General features: G+C 35.7%; 1 protein-coding gene across 1 annotated transcript in view; it reads left to right on the top strand.

The window, feature by feature from the left end:
- The window catches only part of LOC308639447 (heat shock factor protein 3-like), a gene marked incomplete at both ends in the record, with an annotated part of 55,475 nt that extends 44,482 nt beyond the window's left edge, over positions 1 to 10,993 (top strand). The window contains 5 exons of the mRNA XM_081277694.1: positions 4,244 to 4,468; positions 6,593 to 6,692; positions 7,146 to 7,226; positions 9,388 to 9,451; positions 10,668 to 10,993. Coding sequence (XP_081133820.1) covers positions 4,244 to 4,468; positions 6,593 to 6,692; positions 7,146 to 7,226; positions 9,388 to 9,451; positions 10,668 to 10,993 — 796 coding nt within the window. The remainder of the gene's footprint in view (positions 1 to 4,243; positions 4,469 to 6,592; positions 6,693 to 7,145; positions 7,227 to 9,387; positions 9,452 to 10,667) is intronic.
- Between the last annotated feature and the right edge of the window lie 10,601 nt (positions 10,994 to 21,594).

Genomic DNA, 21,594 nt, shown 5'->3' on the forward strand with positions numbered 1-21,594 from the left:
CCAGCACTGTTTTATTTTGAGAAAGAATCTTGCTAAGTTGCTTAGGGCTTCACTAAGTTGCTGAGGCTGGCTTTGAACTCATGATCTTCCTGTCTCAGTGTCCCAAGCCACTAGGATTATAGGCTTGCACCACTGTACCTGGCTACCATTCATGTTCTTGTTCAGCCTTCCTTATGACTACCAAAACATCCTTGTAAAAAAGTTTAACCTGTATTTTATTACAACAGAATAGGGCAGTGATAACTGGCCCTTTAAAATATGTATACAGCAAATGATTTTTGAAGAAATAAGGTATTAAAATATAATTTACTTAATGTAAGATGTTTGTATATGATTATGGCTTAGATATGAGATATCACCTAAAAGTTCATGTTTGAGAGAATCTAAAAAGGTTCAGTAGTGAAAACATTTGATTATGAGAGTTGTAACTTACTCAGTGAATTAATCCACTGATAGGGATTAACTAGGTGGTAACTGAAGGCAGGTAGGGTGTAGCTGGAGGAGATGGGTCACTAAGGGCATGACTTTGGGGTTCATATTTTGTCCCTGGTGAGTGGAGAACTCTCTCTCTCTCTGCTTCCTGATTGCCCTGTCCTGAACTGCTTTCCTCCTCCATACCCTTCTGCCATGATGTTTTGCTTCACCTTGAACCCACAGCTGTGGAGTTGGCCTTCTGTGGACTAAGACCTTTGAAATTGTGAGCACCAAATAAATTTCTCCTTGTCTCAAATTGTTCTTGTCAGTTCTTTTGGTCACAGTGGCAGAAAAGCTGACTAAAACACACACACACACACACACACACACACACACACACAATATGTAACTTTTTTTAGATGTCAACAATAGCCAGTTAAAACTTCTAGTGGAAAACAATTCTCTTGACAAAAAAAAAAAACAATAAACTAAATTTAAAAATACTATAAAGTTAATAATAAATATGAAGTATGTGTTTGGCAAATAAAATTTGTTCTGAAAATTTGAGAATTTCTATACATGCTAAAGAAAATAAAAATATAAGCATGAGGTTTTTTTTGGTGGGGGTAGAGGTTGCTGGGTAGGGAACCCATTGTGTGTTCTAGGCAAGTGCTCTATCAGAGATAGACATTCTGAGCCCTTTTTATTATTTATTTTGAGATCAGGTCTTGCTAAATTGTTGAGGCTGGGCTCAAACTTGTGATTCCCCTGGCTCAGCCTCACAAGTAGCTAGCATTCTAGGCATGTGCCATCATGCATGAATATTATTTTTATTGAGACATAATAGTTTTACATATTTATGTGTTACAGTATGGTTATTCATACATGTGCAGTATCAAATGTGCAGTAATCAAATCAGGTTATACCCTTCTAGTCATTTTGAAATATATTGATTGTTTTAACAATACTACTTGTGCTATATAGACAACTAGTACTAGTTCCCCCTCTCTGTTTTAGTGCCCTTTGTTTAACTTCTTTCTTTCCTCCCACTCCTTCCCTTGCTAGTCTCTGTTGACCACCATTTCTTCTATAAGATTAGCATTTTGGTTTCTACAAATGAGTGAGAATATGTGGTATTTATCTTTCTGTGTTTGGCCTATTTTCCTCAGTAAAAGGTCCTCCAGTTTCATCCATGTCACAAATAACAGGATTTCATTCCTTTATATGGTTGAGTAACAATATTCTATTGTGTTTACATACTATGTGTGTGTGTGTGTGTGCGCACGCGCGTGTGCTAGGCAAGTACTCTACCATTGAGCTACAACCTCAGCCCCGTTGTGTGTATTATTTTTAAGTGTGTGTTATAGATATTTGGATGTCTATTGGAGAGGGTTTTTTGTTTAGACATCTAAGTCTCAATGATGTCTATATGGGTAGAAAGAAAGACCAAATGGAGAATCATTAAGTGTGGTGCAGGAGGGTGGAAGTTCTAGAAAATGATACTTGACTAGGAGACTGTTGGAGGAGCATGCAAGTGGAAAATCATTCAGAAGAATATTATGAGATGTATTTTAGAAGTATCCAAAGAAATCCTGAGGGTATAGAATGTTTGGGGAGAGATAAGTGTTGGAGGGGGAGGTCAGTACGGATATGAGCAGTGTGTCTTAGAGCCTGGTATACAGAGAGAAGTAAGCCACTGAGTCAATAGGGTCTGGGAGCTGGGGTGCTTAAGGGGACAAGACAATGAGAAGGGTGCCATTTTAGAGAAGGAGATATAGATGTTCAACATCAGTCCTTGAATTAAAGTTTTGGACAGATATTGTATGCTAAATCCAACAGCATGTAAGCTATCTATCTGGTTGCTGGCCCAGAAAGAGATGCATATATGCATTTTCTTTACCCTGTCCAACAAGTTAACAAGGATGCAGAGTGGTGACAATAGGTACATCTTTAAAAACAGAGTATACCACAAAAGCTTTCCTAAAGAGAGCAAAGAAAGAAAGAAATCAGTGGATCTGGGACTTTATGACATCTAGAATGTTAAAATGTTGATGAATGATATTTGAACATATGTACAAAGAACCTCAGAAGCTAATTAAAAATTCAAGTTTCAGGGAAGCTACACAATCACAGATATTTGTAGTGTCTTAAAATATCATGTCTGAAAAAAATATGGAAAATCATGGTAACACATCAACTTAATTGTTCTATTAGAAACAAATATTTAATCCTATGATAAAATTAACTTGTTTGTTTAGCTTTTTTATCCTTGTTCAAAGAACCCCAACACAAACTATATAATTTGTTATATGAGAAACAATACAAAAATCATTTGTCTTTTCTTTGTATTTCCTCCTTTATTGATAAGCAAATAGTTGTCCCATTCTGCTTATTTTCTAGTCAAAATTGACTACAAAACAGAAAGGAAACTCGAGCTGTGAGCTTTGACTACTGATCCTCATAGTGCCATTCCATTGCTCTGATTTGTAACATGCTATATAGCCTCTCTAAATGATAAATGGATAGATAGGAATACTTATATGTATGATAGTTACATGCATACAATAATATGTAGCTGAGATTTATATATGCATAGCTAAACAGTTTTATGGAGACATAATTTGTTAATTTTAATTTTTGCTGTTCAATTTGTATTGAATTTACTGAGTTGTTAAACTATCCCCATCATCCCATATTAGAGCATTTTTATCACCCCAATGAAATCTTTCATGCCTGTTTACTAACCTACTTTCTGACTCTCAATTTGACTACTTTGGATATTACATATCAATAGAATGATAGAATAAATGGACTATTCTGTCTGGCTTATTTCACTTAGCATAATATTTTCAAGGTTCATTCATGTTATATCATAGATTAGTGCTCTTTTTTTATAAAAAAATATTCCATTTTATGGGTTCACCACAGTTTTCTTTCCTATTAGTTAATTGACACTTTGGGTATTTTCCATTTTGAGGCTATGAATAATGAACATTCACAGAAGAATATTTATGTTCGTATTTCTCTTGGGTATATACCTAAAAATGGAATTGCTAGAAACTAATGGAATAGAATGGAAAATTATTTTTTGTTACTAGGGATTGAACCCAGGGGTACTTAACCACTAAACCACATCCCCAGACCGTTTTTATATTTTATTAGAGACAGGGTCTGAGTTGCTTAGGGCCTTGCTAAATTGCTGAGGCTGGGTTTGAACTTGCAACCCTTCTGCCTCAGCCTCCTGAGTAGCTGGGATTACAGGCATGTGCCACTGCACCCAGCTTCCCAAGCTTTTTAATTTTTAAAAATTTTGAAACAGGGTCACACTAAGTTGCTCAGAGCCTCAGTAAACTGTTGAGGCTGTCCTTGAACTTGTGATCTTCATACTTCAGCCTCCCAAGTTGCTGGAATTGCATGTGTGAGCCATCATGCTTAGCATGTTTAACTTCTTGATAAATTTACAAACTGTTTTCCAAAGTGGCTATATCATTTCGCCTGTATTTCCACCAGTAATATGTGGAAGATCCTATTTTTGTATACCCTCACCTTCACTTGTTATTGTTTGTCATTTTTTATTATAGCATTCTGGGTTTGATAAGTATTTTTTTCATTAAGTTAAGGTGATGGAACAATTGGCTGGTCAGTTGACGTGGACATAGTATTATATGATGTATAAATGAAATGAAAGGAGAGCTTCATGGCATATCATAAATTATTTATTCTAAATATTGTGAATATTTAGATATTATATAACTGATGGAGGTGTTATAGCCTGTATTATTTGAGCTCTAACATCATTTTTGATTAATATGTTCTTGTTGTTTCTCAGAGAGGATCTTAAAATGTCTATTCAGGATATACCTATGAATGAAAATTCATCGGATGTTGATATGTATCCATCTATACCCGATTTTCAAGAACTAATGACCGAAGACTATTTACGAGAGGAAACTGACAATATTTCTTTGGAGTTTATGTCTTCTCCTTCTGAGGATAATTATTCAATCTTTACTGAAGACAAATCAGACAGTCAATTTAATACTATAATGAATAGGTATGCAATATCTTTCTTCTGTAACCTAGTGGGTTTTACATGTTTTTGAGGAAAGTGTTTTTTTTTTTTTTTTAATTTACAGTCTGGGGAACACTTTGGATATAGCTAAAGAAAATCAGGGATATAACAATAGCTTATAGAGTCTTTGAAGGATACCTCCACCCCCACTCTTGCCCTTTATTTCTGTGAAACCCAAAAACATTATTTAGAATGTTGATAAGGACTTTGAAATCTAAGTATATAGCTAGTTACCCCCAAATCTAGCTGAGCAGTAGCATAATTCTTTGCTATATCTGTGATTACACAGTTGAATATTGAGTTGAGTGTACTCTCATTTTGCAACCTTAACCAATCAGACATTTTTAAGGGGAAAACTAAATTAGGATCAACACCTTATCCTGGGACTTAGCACTGATGTAGGACTTGTGTTTCTGAGGAAATTTGGATATTGATTTTCACACATATGTTCTTTTTCTGAAGTTAGAAAATTACCTGTTTATCCAAAGCATAATATTATGGTAAGTTCTGGGAGATATAATTAAGGAAACATTTCCCTTAGGCACCTCCACTCCCGATATTATCTTTGTTTCTTATATACTGCAAATGTACTTTTTGGTAATATATTTGGTGTTTCACCTTCTGTGGTCTTCTGAAAATAAGACCCCAACATTGGTAGTATAAAATCTTCCCTTTATTTTATATTCAAAATTATCTCAGAAAGCAGGGTGAAACCTCCTGTTTGGAACAGAACTAGAAGAAAAAAAAACAAGATGTCTTCATTTCCTGAAACTAAGAGGTTGTGTGTGCTTCAGCAGAAATACTACTAAATTGGAACCACAGAGTCACTGTTGTCAGCAGATCTCTACTCATGACAACACTGAATGGCTTGTGGAGGAGGGATGTCAGCTGGAGTTTCACCTTCATCAGCAGTGCTTACATTAGTCTGTTTTTATGCTTTACCATCTTATATTTGTATTATTCCCTGCTACTTTCCCTTATTTATTGTCCAATCCCAGAAAGATGAAGGTCATGTGTGGGCCTTGGTCAAATTTTTCTCATAAATAGCTTCCTAAGAACACCCAAAAGGGGGTCCTGTAAGCTTCCTCAGCCTGATCCAAAACTTCACTACAGACCCTTGGACCTGTTTCAAAGGAAACTTCTCTAGACAATGAAATAATCTACCAATTTTAGGGCACTTTATGTCCTCAGAACATTAACAGCAACTGTTGTTTGAGATAATTATTCTGAGTTGCTTTAACATTGCCTGAATTGGCCACCAAAGTGAAGTTTAAGTTCTAATAGATTGGCAAAGTTATAGGAAACTAAGAATTTAGTGGCATTTGGATTCTTAGGTTAAATAGTAATATTTGATAATAATAAAATATATGATCCTCAGAACACCTGATTTTCCTGATGACTGGCACCACAAAATGAAGTCAAGAACTATACCAAAGGACAAAGTCAAACTATGCATTTTTTTGTTGTTGTTCACTGACAACTGGTGACATGTGTCCCACTTCCTCTTTTGATGAGATTCAGGCTGAGTGTTGTTCACTGGAGCAATGTAGCCATTTCAAAAGCTAACTTTGGCTTATATAGAATCTCATAAATGAAAAGACCTAGAGGTCATTTGGATTAGCTAGCTACATTGTTGTGGTGTTTTGCATCTCACTTTTTTCCTTTTGATTGGGAACAGTGACTTATCATCCTATTTGGCACCAAATTCACAAAAGGGCATCCTGTGGAATTATAGCTTTCCCTGGGAACAGACTAGTGTGTTTTTCTTCCATCCTTCTTTTCTAGGCCTCTTCAGGTTGAAAACTCTGGTATGTTACTTGGAAGTGGGCTGCTTTGGCTGAGTTATAACCAGTGAATTATGTACTGAAATCTTCTGAATAGCATGAGGCTTTATAGTCTGAAAGTGAAATATCTGTAACTGGAAAATGCCATATGGTTTGTGGTTTCTTGGTCAAGGACCTGCCATGATCTGTGCAATTTATTATGTTTGTGGTATTTTCTCAAAGATTGTTTCCTGGCAGTTAGATTACCATTTTTTCCATCCACCTTCATCCTGCTTGGCAGCAGAGTTTGTTGATTTCCCCACCTCTCTATTTTTCATTTAAGGGATGAAATGTATATGCAGGGTATTGAAGGAAATCTGGTGGAGATTAAGTCCTTGCAATCTAGGAAGAAAGTGAACTGTGATGCTGGTCATGTCAATGAGGTAAGACTATCAATTCATTTTGCTGTATTTACATAAATTATTCCAAAAGCAGAATGATATATGACAATTGGCACTGGTAATATTATGCCTGGGATTAAAAAATACTTGAATTCTTACCTTAACTTTTCCATTGATTTAGTGTATATGGTGTTTATATCTTGGTTTTCTGAACCAGAAACTGAAGTAGTTATTATATCTCTCTTCCCCAGACTAATAGTATAATTTATTTTTTATTATGTGGTGATTTTCCTTCTTCCAATTCCTTTAAAATTGTCAATATGAAAGTATAAGTATACCTTTATGTAGAATTTTGTGATGCTTTAATAATAGTTTTTCATACATCCAAAGTTCCTCTTCTTGTCACATTATACCTCACTGTTGTGCAAAAATATTTTCCTAAGCTAGCAGTGTAGAATTTAAGTTGTTGTATATTTCTCTCTTTTTTCTTTACAGCCAGTCAGTTCTAAACTTCCTACTTTAATGACAAACGAAACTGAAACTTTATCCAGTATGGATGTCATGGCAGAAATAGATGTAAGATCTATTTTTCTAGTCGTTTTATTGCTTTTTATATACCATCCAGTTCTGGGACACTATATTGTATTTTTGATGATGAAGATTGCCATAGTAGATTATTAGCAGAAAAACTTTACAGTTAAGTGAATGAAGTAGGATGGCTTAAGCATGCCATCTATTTTCTTTATCTGCCCTCCTCACTTTTTCTTCTATGCCTTAATATTGACTACTTATAGCAAAGTCCAGTTTAAATTAGTATTTTTCAACATTTTATTACTTCCATGCATATATAAGACACCCAAAGATCCACTTAGTGAAGCAGAACTTCTTTGTTCACATATTTGCAAGTGGCTACTAATATAGACAAGCCATGTTTACTGATGAACCTATTATCCCAGCTATTCACGAGACTAAGAAGGTAGGAACATGACTTGAGCCTAGGAGTTCAAGGCCAGCCTGCACAACATAGTGACACCTCATCTCAAATCAAAAATTACTTCTAAGTGAACCGTTGCTTTTCTTGGCAATTGCTTTCTTTATAAGTTACATAAAGAGGAATCTTATCCTATTCCTGTCTATATAATCAAAAACTGATCCATGTGTTAGATTAAGTATCTTTTTTAACATCAGTTGCCATGCTGAACAACAGAACTTTCTTTAGAACTTGTCTCTTATAGACAAGGGGACCAGAGAGAATAATTAAGGGAATATTTTTGGGTGCTGGGGATCAAATTCATGGGCTCATGAATACTAGGCAAACACTCTATCATGAGCTATACCCCCAGATACTAAGGAAATATTTTAAGATACTTGTCAGCCAGAAAATATGTATGATTGGATTAAAATGACCATTACCACATTGCTCATATACTTGATTTTCTTAAACATTACTTCACACTCTAGAATACCCTTTCCTGTCTTTTATGACATAATTTGGTGGCTATAGGTGGCTTTTTTTTTTTTTTTTTGCTACTGGGGATTGAACTAAGGGACACACAACTACTAAGCCACATCCCTAACCCTATTTTTATTTTATTTAGAGATAGGGTCTCACTGAGTTGCTTAGTGCCTCACTGTTGCTGAGGCTGGCTTTGAACATGTGATCCTCCTGCCTCAGTCTCCTGAGCCACTGGGATTACAAGCGTGCACCACCATGCCTGGCTATGAGTGTCAGTTTAATGAGAACGTTTGACAAGTGGAGAATCTGTGCATTTTAGACTATGTAATAGATAAATATCTGAATATTAAATGTACTACTTTATAAATATTGGATAGGTAACCAAATTTAATCTATGTAAGAAATCATGCTTTGTTTGGATATAGTCATTTAGTAAATGATCATGATTATGACTGGAAATTATAATAGGACCAAAAAAGAACAGGGCATCTGTTTGTTAAAATTGTTTTTGTTAAGCCTTTCCTCATACTCCTGTGAATTGCAAGGAAACTGAACTCCTATCAGATAATTTTCTTTAATAGTATACTTACAGGCCTGTTTCTCTTAGCTTAGTGAAATCTTATTGTTGCTGTTGCTATTTTAGGAAAAAATAAAACCCTTGTATATTCCCATAACTGTTTTCTCTAGCTACAGAAGATCTCCAGATGAAACTTTTTTTTGGTCATTGGCCAATAAATAATGGGGCTAGATCCTGTGGGTGTTGACTCTTGTTATATATTGTTTAGCTGAGATAACTTGAAAGAAGTGTTTTTTTTTTCTTTCTGGACATACTAGACATATTTGATGATTCTCATCATTCAGGTTCAAACACTCAGGTTCAAATCCAATATTTACCACATTTGCTTTTGTCTGGGCAAATAAATATTGGTCAATATTAGTTCAAGCTAAGTGACAACTGGACCTACGTCGCATAATTGGCTCTTGCTGCACTATGAATTGATTTTTTCCCCTCTGTCTAAAGAGCAGTTAGTAAAGAAAGCTACAGCCTTTAGAAAGCAAAGTAAATGGAAGCATTCTTCCCTCAATTTTGTTAATCTCTCAAGAGATAGTTTTTTTTTTTTTTTTTAAGGTGCTGAGGACTGAACTTAGGGCCTCATGGTTGCTAAGTGTGTACTGCACATACTCCGGCCCAAGACATAGTCTTCTTTTCATCAAGTATTTAACTTTATCTCCAAGAATGATTGATGGACAAAGATTCTAATATTTTATCTCCCTTTATAGACTCTTGATTTAATGAATAGTGAAGAAGGAGAGAGGAATCTACTTGAAGCCAATGGAAGAAAAGGTATAAACAATTTTTTTGTAGAGGGGTCAGATTTATGTTCTAGACTAGCCTCACAACTTACTGTCTAAATGACCTTTGGCATGTCATTTAACCTCTGCAAACCCATCTTTACTCTTGTGTAAACTAAGATAATAATAATTGCTTTTTTGATTTATAAATTTTTATGAATATTAAATGAGTATTAAATGAGATAATATATTTGAAAGAGCCCTGAAAATTATTTTTAATTGATTTTATTTTTTAAATATATGACAGTGGAATACATTACAATTCTTATTATACACATAGAGCACAATTTTTCATATCTCTGTATGTAAAGTATGTTCACACCAATTTATGTCTTCGTACATGTACTCTGGATAATAATGACCATCACATTCCACCATCATTTCTAACCCCATGCCCCCTCTTTTCCCCTCCCACCCATCTACCCTATCTAGAGTCCAGCTATTCCTCTGATGCTCCCCTTCCCTACCCCACTATGAGTCGGTCACCTTATGTCAGAGAAAACATTCAGCATTTGTTTTTACACAATGGAATATTATTCACCAATAAAAGAGAATAAAATCATGGCATTTACAGGTAAATGGATACAGTTGGAGAAGATAATGCTAAGTGAAGTTTAGCCAGTCCCAAAAAAACAATTGCCAAATGTTTTCTCTGATACCGTGTAAACTTAAGGGAGAATGTATTATAATGTCTCTAACTTTAAGACAAAAATCATAATAAAGATATTCAAAAGGATGTGCTGTAATGAATTTGGGCTTTTCACATGACATCCAAACAAGTTCTCAGAAGGTAGGTCCTTTGTTTTTTACTAAGCTTAATTCTCCACAGTTAGCCTTAGATTTTATAGGAAGTGCATCCTACAAAGATCTATATTCTAGTGGTTACTGATATTCCTAAATCCAAAAACAGGTTTTAACAAAGTCACATCACATTCTTCTCTTATAGAATCATCAAAAGTTTGAAATATTAAGTATATTAGGAAAGCTGATATTAGATTCTAGGACCAGAGGCAAGAGTACATTATTCTTCCACATTATTCTTGCATAAGATGCCCCTCCAATAGCTATTTTGAAGAGTGTAACTCAGAATAGTGGGAAGATAACTCTCATTCTATTCTGTGATTCATTTAGCAGTGTAAGATTTTGATTATATTTTTTCTTACCCTCTCTTCTCCCACAATGTGTAACAAAACAATGTCTCTCCACAGAACAGCAGGTGGTAGAATACAAGAAATATGCCCTGCTTTCCCTGTTAGAAGAGGTGCCAAAAAATGATTTTGAAGAAAGACTTCAAGATTCTAATGACCTTCTTTTGGATGATCTGAAGAATCCATCGTTGGTCTTACCAGATTTCAATGACCATGATTGTATAGCCCTGAATATTTCATCTCCAGGAAATGTAAATACTATTGAAAACTCTGCACCCCACTTGTATGTGGAAACAAATGGAGAATCTATGCTGTTCCCTTTGGTTTTTCTCAGCCCTGTTACCAATTTTGATGATGAGTCCAACAAACTTGTGTCTTCTACTTGAATTTATTTTGAGCTCCCCCCATTCTAGCTTCCTGCTAGAAAAGTGGCAATGACTCAAATACCTTTGGCTATCTAGTATATGCCCCTTCATCTCTTAACCTCTGTGAATTGAAAAATACAGTTAAAATTGTTGCTTGCTGGTACCTAATCAAGTTTTCACAACTGGGATTAAATTCAAACCACACACACACACACACAAAAAAAGATAGAGAACACATTGAAGTTGGGAGGGGCATGTAAAAAATGTAAATCAACATTTTGCTGATACCTTATTTACATCTAGAAGTTTATGTTAAGTACTACAAAGGATGACAATCTTCAAAATAAATAGCAAATCCATGTAGCTAGTTTCTGCTGATAGCAAGCAAACTATGCCATTCCAGGGATTCTTGAGACAAATATATTTTGAAAAATATTTTCAAAGGCAAGGATTTTTTTGTGAATTCTGGAAAGGACAGGACTAAAATTTTCCCTTGATTTAACAGGTACATTTATTTTACATTTTTTTCTATTTTAGTTTAATTATGCAATTTTTATTTTCTAAGGAAAATTGAATTTTCAGCATAAAATTATATTTTTATATGCTATTGCACTAATCAAAAGATTTACTTTACTTGGGCTGGAGTTGTAAGTCAGTGGAAGATAACTTGCCTAGCATGAGTGAGGCACTGGAGTCGATCCTGAGCACCACATACATACATACATATGTAAACAAATAAATAAAAAAATATAAAGAAATGCTATCCATCTACAACTATATAAAACAATTTTAAAGAAAGACTACCTTTACCCAATATTTTGAATCTCATCTAAAACCTTGTGAAAGAACTGAGTCACATTCTAGCCATGTTTTTTACCCCCAATATGAGGAAACACAAGAACATATATATAGTTGTAGTTGGACACAATACCTTTATTTTATTTATTTTTTATGTGGTGCTGAAGATCGAACCCAAGTCATTTCACGTGCTAGGTGAATGCTCTACCACTGAGCCACAACCTCAGCCCCCAATTTAGTTTTTAAAAATTAATATGCCACATTCACAGTCAACCATTTCTTAAATTTATCTCCCATCTCTATTTCTTTAGTTGCTTAAAGCATATGCTGGCATGCATATACTTATTTTATAATTGATTATGCTTCAGGAATGTTATATGGTTTTCAGCCTGGAGCAGTTGTTATACAAACTCGTAGGATTCATATTTGATCAACCAGTGGGCACCACAACACTTGGACTCTAAATCTTCTGTTAAGTACAGGAAACATTATAAAACATGTGCAAGATTTTCTAGTTTTCAAAATGAATAGAAAATCTTCAGGGTAATTTTTATGTGTGCAGGGGTGTGTGTGTGTGTGTGTGTGTGTGTGTGTGTGTGAGAGAGAGAGAGAGAGAGAGAGAGAGAGAGAGAGAGATTGAACCCAAAGGTGCTTAACCACTGAGCCACATCCCCAGCCTGTCTGTCTCTCTCTCTCTCTCTCTCTCTCTCTCTCTCTCTCTCTCTCTCTCTCTCTTCTTTCTTTTTTTTTTTTAATTTGAGACAGGATCTTGCTAAGTTGTTAAGGCTAACCTCGAACTTGTGATCTTCCTGCCTCATTCTCCTGAGTTGCTGGGATTATGGGACTGTACCTCCATGCTTGGCTCAAGCTAATTTTTTAAAAATTTTTAGTTGTAGATGGACACAATATCTTTATTTTATTTATTTATGTGGTGCTGAAGATCAAACTCAGTGCCTCACACATGTGAGGCTAGTGCTCTATAACAGAGCTATAACCCCAGCCCCTCAAGCTAAATTTTTAAAGAGATCAATTTGTACCCTTTTCCTCTTCTTTTACTCTCATCTGCTAAATGGTTTCTACAAATTTACTTATTTTATGCTCCTTTTATTTCACAAAATTTCACATGTGGTTCCAGAACCTCTCCAATGAAGTCAACTTCAAAAGAAAGGAAGGATTTTTTAATTGTTTTCAGCCAATACAAGTAAAAATGTTTGTGCTCATTTTAAGGTTTATACAATCTCTAAAATTCTTAAGTCCAGGCTTCATTTTATTCAGGACTGAACTTTTAATATGCAGAATTGAACTTTGCATACTAAATTGGAAAAAAACCACTTTCATTGTTGTTATAATGTTTACTTCACAGGTTACATAAAGTTAATAAACATCCTACCATGTGTATCATATTGTCTTCTTTGGGGAAGACTGGGCTCTATACATAAAGAAGTGTTGTAAACTGTACATATAGGTTTGTGACTGTGTAAAACACACACATATACTTATTTGCACCAATTTCCACTTCAAAAAAATCCTAGCCTTGAGATTCCTTCAGTTGTGTGGTTCTATGCAAAATAAAAACAGCACAGAGCCACATATGTGGAGCAATGGGTTGCAGGTGAAACTGGCAGTATCTTCAAATCCATAGCTCAGGAGTTTACATTTCAATCTGAACAGTATGAAGCAGGCACAAAATGAAATCAAATTGGCATGTTCTTAATAGTCTGGTTGTAGATTGGATAGTTTTAAGAATCTAACATTATGTCTATCAAAAATAATGTTCTAAAAAAATAATAATGTTCTGTTTTCCTCAGGGCCCATACCCCATACTAAATAGGTAATGAAATAGTCAGCACACTTTACTACTAGCATTATACAAGACTAAATGACTAAGGGGTCTTTTTAATTTTTTTAACTTGTTCTAATTAGTTATACATGACAGTAGAATGCATTTTGACACATTGTACACAAATGAAGCACAACTTCTCCTTTCTCTGGCTGAATATGGTACAGAGTCACAGGGGTATTGTAATCATTCATGTATATAGCATAATAATGTCCATCTCATTCCACTGTCCTTCCCACCACACAGCCCTCCCTTCCCCTCACTCCCCTTTGCACAATCCAAAGTTCCTTCATTCTCTGCCCGCCTCCCCCGTTATGAATCAACATCCGCTTATCAGAGAAAACATTCAGCCTTTGTTTTTATTGGGTTTGGCTTATTTTGCTTAGCATGATATTCTCCAGCTCCATCCATTTACTTGCAAGTGCCACAATTTCATTCATTTAACACTGAGTAATATACCAGTAATATATCTCAGTGTTTACAAGTGAATGTTGACCTTGGGCTTTTTTCCATTTGGTGAACCTATCATCACTTTCCTTTCGACAGCCTATAGAAGAAAAAGAATCACTAAGCTGAATGCTATGGCCATCACAAAGTAATCTTGGAAAATTATTTTGGTGCAAGATTACTAAATTTCAAGTACGTATGTTTTACTTCCATTCTGAAAGAGTCAAGGTCCCTTCTAAACCAGGCAAGCACCCAACTGCTTTCATGACATTCCTATCAGGGCCCATGTCTGAGAAAGGGTAAGGTTACATTGGACAAAAACCCAAGTTATGTAGAGAGCTCTAGCTTCCCCCAAATTAGAAATACCGTACATTGTGAAATATATAATGAATTATATTTTAGTATTAACTTATTTTTTTCCTGTGGTGACACTGGGGATTGAACCCAGTAGTACTTTACCCCTGAGCTATATCCTCAGCCTTTTAATTCATTATTTAAGACAGAGTCTCACTAAATTGTTCAGGCTGGCCTTGAAATTGTGATCCTCCTGCTTCAGCCTCTTGAGTTACTGGAATTGCAGGCATGTGCTTTCATTTTTTAAATACCTTTATTTTATTTTATTTATTTTTATGTGGTGCTGAGGATTGAACTCAGTGCCTCACACATGCTAAGCAACCGCTCTGCCACTGAGCCACAACCTCAGCCCTGACATGTGCTTTCTTAATGAAGACTTAGAAGGTACTAACAGATGCACCTACAGTTTGAAATTATGAAAGTGCTCATCTCACACAGTGGAAAGCTTTCAAACAAATGACTTAACCCATTTTGCTTTGCTTGTGCTCAGGGCAATTGTCCATCAAAAATGAGTATTAGTAGTTCTGATTTTAGAAAAATGAAGGAAGCTCTCTTCTATTTTCTCAATTATCTTTCTTGGATAAGATCTTGGGCAAAGATAAATCTTTCCTGACTAGTTGATTCTTGTGCCAAAGACACTGAGAAGAATGAACAAAGTAGTAAAACTCAAAAAAGTGAATAAGCACTTGCTTTTCTATTGCTGTGAATCCTTTTAATATTTATTAAGTGCCTATTTTGTGCCAAGATCTTGAGGTATGACAGTGGACATGATAGAGTCCCAGACCCCATGGATCTTAGTCTCTCTGGGAAGTTATAATCATCACTCAAATAGGTAATTCCATTAAGTTCTAAGAGACAAAATGGAAAAGGAGTTTTTTTTTACTTGTTTATAGTCCATTCCTCTTATCTAAACTCCAAATTGCAAGATCAAGGATTTTGTTGTCTTATTTGCCCTATGTCATTGATTTCTAGAATGTAAGTGCCACAGTATGTTGAATGACAGATGAAAAGATGGTCAGTTAGGCTGTCCCCTGAATAGAAAGAGCTATTTCATAGTGCTTGGGCAGAACTATAAAATCTTGGAACAAATAATTACCTCAACATCCAATGAAATTTCTAAGGGGGATGCCCAGTTTGGAGTGTTCCACTTAAAAACCAAGAAATATGCAAGTTCTAGAATTAAAGCTAGAGGCCATTCTACTTTTGGAGAGCCTGAACTTATCCTATTTCATTTTGGAAGTCATTCAGAAGGCACCTTTTTTATATTTATTTTTTTTAGTTGGGCACAATATCTTTATTTTATTTATTTATTTTTATGTGGTGCTGAGGATCAAACCCAGGGCCTCACACGTGCTAGGTGAGTGCTCTACTGCTAAGCCACAACCCCAGCCCCCACCTTTGTTTTTTAATTGTCAAAATGCTATTAAGTAAGCCAGGCATAGTGGTGAACACCTGTAATCCTCAGGCTCTGGAGACTAAGGCAGGAGAATTGCAAGTTCAAAGCCAGCCTCAGCAACTTAGCAAGGGCCTAAGCAAGTCAGTGAGACCCTGTCTGTAAATAAAAAATTAAAAGGGCAGGGATATGGCTCAATGGTTAAGCACCCCTAGGTTCAATCCCCAGTACTCCCTCAAAAAATGCTATCAACTTTTGGATATTGGGGTGGCACACACTTGTAATCCTAGTGACTTGGGAGATCTTGTCTCAAAAAGGGCTGGGGAGGCAACTCAGTTGGTGAGAGCTTGCCTAGCAGTCGGAGGCCCTGGTTGTTCAACCTCTAGTACCAATAAAGAAAAAAATACTGCTACTTGTCGTTTCATGTTCTTTTTTTTCTGCATTCTATTAATCATTTATTTCCTTAAATATCTGTTTATATTTCTCTCATACTGCTGTGCTGACCTACAAAATTAGAACTCAAATCTGAATATTGCCAGAAGTTTGCTAGTCTAATGGTTTTTTAATCTTAGCCTAATAAATACTTATTGTTTGATTTATAACATACACATTCCAGCACATTTAACTACAAAATGAATTTCTTAAAAAAATTTAAGTCTCAGCAGCTCAGAGGCTGAGGCAGGAGGATCATGAGTTCAAAGCCAGCCTCAACAACTTGCGAGGCTATGCGATTCAGCAAGACCCTGTCTCTAAATAAAATATTAAAAAGGGCCGGGAATGTGGCTCAGTGATTAAGCACTCTGGGTTCAAGCCCTAGTACCCCCCTCCAAATTAAATAACATTGGCTTCCATAAAATAATAAATCACAGAAGAAAATAGTAAAAATACCAAAGAATCAATATGGTGTTATTATGCCTTTTCTGACTGGATATTAATAATAGGGCCTGCCATGGTGGGAGAGCATTTGCTTCCCTTAATCTTTATCTCACTTAGGCACTTTCTCAAATTATAAGAATTCTTCCCATGACTCATGAGTCCCTGACACTACTACATTTCAATTTGATCACATCCTCATCAAAGATAGTACTTACTTTCACTTCTTACGTGTGCCCATACCAAAAAGAGGAAAGAGATATAGTAATCTCTGGAAATCTTGCTGGGGATAGATCTCATTATAGTACTTCAAATGACATTTAGATATATGCAATGATAAATGCAGTGATTCTCAATCTTGGCTGCACATTGGAATCAGCTGGAGAACTTTACAAAAATACTGATATCTGGGACCTTTTAAAGATTTCAGTTTAATCTGTCTGAGGTAATATTTGGACATCAGGACTTTTAAAAGTTCTCCAGATAATTCTAAATGTATCCAACACTGAGAGACACTGCTTTATGTCTTTTATGTCTATGACTAATTTGACACTATCCATCAGAGTTGATAATAGTGATTGTTTGGATCTATAAAGTTGAGAACCTCTGCTGAAGTGTTTGGAACCAAACCAACCTTTGAAGCTCTTTCATCCAGGAATAGCACGGACATGTGTCCCAACATAGCATGAGAAATAGATGTTTCTTCCTAGTGTCTAAAAGATATAAGGTGTTTCTCAAACCTTTTTAAAAAAATGAAGTGTTCTGGAAAAATCCATTAATTTTTTTTTTTTTTTTTACTTTTCAGTAATGTCTAACTCTCACTTTGAGAGATTATAGCAATTAAAGAGAGATAGCCAGATGGAAGTATCATTAACTCTAGGCTTTGAGAAGATTTTTCCTTGCAATGCATCCAAAGTGATGCTGGAGAAGAGCTAACTGCATTTGAGTTGTATAATCCATGTATTTTTTAAAACTTTTTTTAGTTGTTGGTGGACCTTTATTTTATTTGCTTATTTATATGTGGTGCTGGGAATCAAACCCAGTGCCTCACCCATACGAGGCAAACTCTACCACTGAGCTACAACTTCAGCCCCTAATCCATGTATATTGAAGAAAGCCTCATCTCCTGTTGCACAGTTTGTACCTCCTCATATAGCTCAGCATCAATGCAGTTCATTGAGCCAGTTTGCCACAGATAGCTGAGCCTTTATGTCTGCATATTTATGTCTCATCCTCAGTAGTACCAACTAATAAGAGTAATAAATTTAATATCACCACTCTTCATATAGATGACAGTAACCAAACAAATAATGGAGACAAGTGATGGTTTCTTTTAAGTTTATCTTATTTTTTTCTTTCTGCCTGCCCTCTCTGACCCCCAATTTCACCCTGTTACTACACCACCCTAGTTGCTCCATGTTCCATGGGAGTGTAGGGCTGCTTTTGTTGTTAAGTCATTGAAGCCATTTTTTCCATCTCAGTCAGCATACCCTCTGGGAGTGGTTGAATTTCCCAATTCCTCAGTCATGGGATTGACTATAACAGCTTATTAGAATACAGTAATTAGGAAGAAAACCTAAGAAGTACTCTCAAGAAGTTCTTAAGACCATGACACATGATTTGTGAAGTAAGATTAATGGAACTGGGACTATATATTAGAGAAGAAAGAATGGGGAGAGGATATTAAATGAAGTGAGCATCTTTGCTAACAGTCTATAAACTTTTGGAAGCTAGGCCAAACACCACCTAACTATTCTCTGCTAGGACTTTAATGGGCTTAAGGTGCTACAGAAAATATATCCAATACTAGAATTATTTTCTAGTAACAGATTATTTTTGGTGCTAGGGATTGAACCCAGGGATGTTTTACCACCGATCTACAAACCCAGCCCCCCCCCTTTTATTTTGAGACAAGAGATCTCTAAGTTGCTTAGAACCTTACTAAGATACTCACATAAGTCCTTGAACTTATGATCCTACTGCCTCAGACTTTGGAATCACTGGGATTATAGGTATGCACCACTGCACCCAGATCTAATAACAAAACTAAAAATAATATCTCTCTACTTGATACTTCTGAACTACTTAACATATATAGTATGACATTAATATGCAGCCTACAAGTCTAGTTAGTTGCTATGTGTACTCTAGATTCTGTGTCTCCTAAAAGCAAAAATATTTTAGACTTATTTTATATGGGCTGAGGGTCAAACACTCAGAAGCAGAATGAATAAGAATGTGAATTATAGAGCACACTTGTTAGCATTGAGCTATTTTGGAAAATACAAAAGATTGTCAAGAAAAATTGTAGAGTTTTATTTGTTGGACTATATAACCTCTGACATTCATAGGACTGACTTGATTCCTACTTGAGCACTAAAAAGGTAGAAAATGAACTAGAAGATTCTAGGGAATGTAGATTCATTATCCCATGTTGTATTTATTGAATTTTATATAGGTTTCAAGCAGGCAAATTTCCAGGCACACTAATGACATCAGTTAAAAAAAAAAAAAAAAGCACGATAGCACTCCATTGAAGCTTGCAGTCTAAAAGTCAGTAAGAATTAGGAGGAAATTATGTTTTCCAATTCTAAATACTCTCTTGCCAGAATATCTGGGATAATTTAGTACAGGTTGGATAATTTAGTCTTGGATAATAAAGCCAGATGATGAGGAAGAGTCGGCGAAGGATTTTGAGAACTGAGAAAAGATACCAGAATAGAGCTCAGTATAAATTTAAACCCAAATTGGAGATATCTAAGTCCATGAGAACAAGTAAGTTCAGTTGTGAGCTACACAGAACCCCAGTGAGAAATTTGATGATAAAGATGAAGAGCAGCATAATAAGGAACCTGAAAGAGGTAGCAAAAGAAGAGTATCTGTTACTTCCAAGGTTAGGTATGAGATGGAAAATGTACAAGCATAAGAGCAGGAATAAGTTTAGAATATTTATATTGGTCTCATCCATAAAAACATGTTATTTGTGTACATTTCAACATCCTGTTCCAGCTAGGCTTTGTCAGCTATTGCCACTTCTGCTTTGCTCCCAAACCAGTGAGATAGAATAATTTAGTTTACTCAAGAGTTTTCATCCTCTGTGGTCAGTGACCTAGGAGGACTTATAACTTTAGCCCAGCCCGGAAATGGGATTCCACTTCCACTTTCCCATCTCTAAAGCAAAAAGCAGTTTGCACGTGTAAAAAGCAACAGCTATGCAAGACACCAAGGGGCTGCACCAGGGAAAGTTGACTTACTCTTCACTTAAATCTGGACATGGTTGGGCAATATGAAAGAGCATGAACTTGGAATCATACAGAAATGGGCGAGATTCCTGGTTCTATTATATGTGATCTTGGGCAAGTTACCCAACTTCTGAGCCTCTATTTTATCTATACAGTAGAATAATGATAATGTCAGGTTTAGGATAATGCAGGTAAAAATGCTTTCATTTTCAATAGCACGTTAAGAACAAACATCTAAGGCTTTTCCCATTCAGAGAACTCCTTTGCAGTTTACCAGATATCCTGCTCTTCATTTTTTTTTAAAGGAGAGAGAGGGAGGGAGGGAGGGAGGGAGGGAGGGAGGGAGGGAGGGAGAGAGAGAGAGAGAGAGAGAGAGAGAGTTTTTAATATTTATTTTTTAGTTCTCGGCGGACACAACATCTTTGTTGGTATGTGGTGCTGAGGATCGAACCCGGGTCGCAGCGCGCAACCGCTTGAGCCACATCCCCAGCCCCCTATTCTGCTCTTCAAAGGGAGGTTTTAGGCATTTTCTACTGACCTTGTTTGCTCCTAAGGCAAAGTCACTAAACCATTACCTGAAAGTGGATTGTCACATTTCTTCTTTACCATTTTCTTCTGATATCAGAAACTGCATGAAAATAATTAGTTAGAAAAATGCGGTCTGGGGCTGTGGCTCAGCAGTAAGGAGCTCGCCTAGCACATGTGAAGCACTAGGTTTGATCCTCAGCACCACATAAAAATAAATAAGTAAAATAAAGGTATTGTGATCAATTACAACTAAAAAATTTTTTTAACAAAGAAAAATGCAAGGCAGAATAATATTGAGCATCTTTGTGCATTTTCCATTTACTTTCAAGAAAACTTTAAGAAATATATATAATTTATATGTAACAGAAATATATTTATATATAATTAGTATATATATGTAACATCCTGTTACAAATGAGAAAACTGAAATTAATTTATACATCTCACACCTTAATATACAACAGATTTAGTATCAAAACTCAATCCTTGTCAGGTGTGGTGGTGCACACCTATAATCCCAGAGACCCATGACACTGAGGCAGGAGGATCACAAGTTCAAGACTAGCCTGGAAAACTTAGCAAGACTCTTTCTCAAAATTAAAATAAAAATTATATTTTATCTCATATGTGGAAACTAGAGAGGAAAAAGGAAAATAAAGTTAGGGGGATCTAATGAAATTTGAAGGGAGATCATTAGAGTACAGGAAAGGAACCAGTGAGAGAGGAGAATAAGGAAAGGGGAAATAATGGGGAATGAAATTGACCAAATGATATTGTTATATTGTGTGCACATACGAATGTGTAACAACAAATCCCACCGTTATGTACCACTATAAGGAACCAATAAAAATATGGGGAAAAAAGGAATGGGAATGTAACTCGGTGGTAAACATCCCCTAGGTTCAATCCCTAGTACCATAAAGAAAGAAAGAAAAAAAATCATCCTCTGTAGAAACTGCTAGTCCCCCATAGATAACAATTTGTCTTATGCCCTTCACATAATACCTATACACACATTAACCTATATTGTAAAAAAAATAACTAATTATATATTCTCTTTTAAAATTTGCTTTCTTCACTTAAAAATAATTTGGAGAGGGCTGCAGATATAGTTCAGTGGTAGAGTACTGGCCCTAGTATTTGTGAG

Source organism: Spermophilus citellus, assembly GCF_964194105.1.
Source record: "Spermophilus citellus genome assembly, chromosome: X".
Taxonomy (NCBI): Eukaryota; Metazoa; Chordata; class Mammalia; order Rodentia; family Sciuridae; genus Spermophilus; species Spermophilus citellus.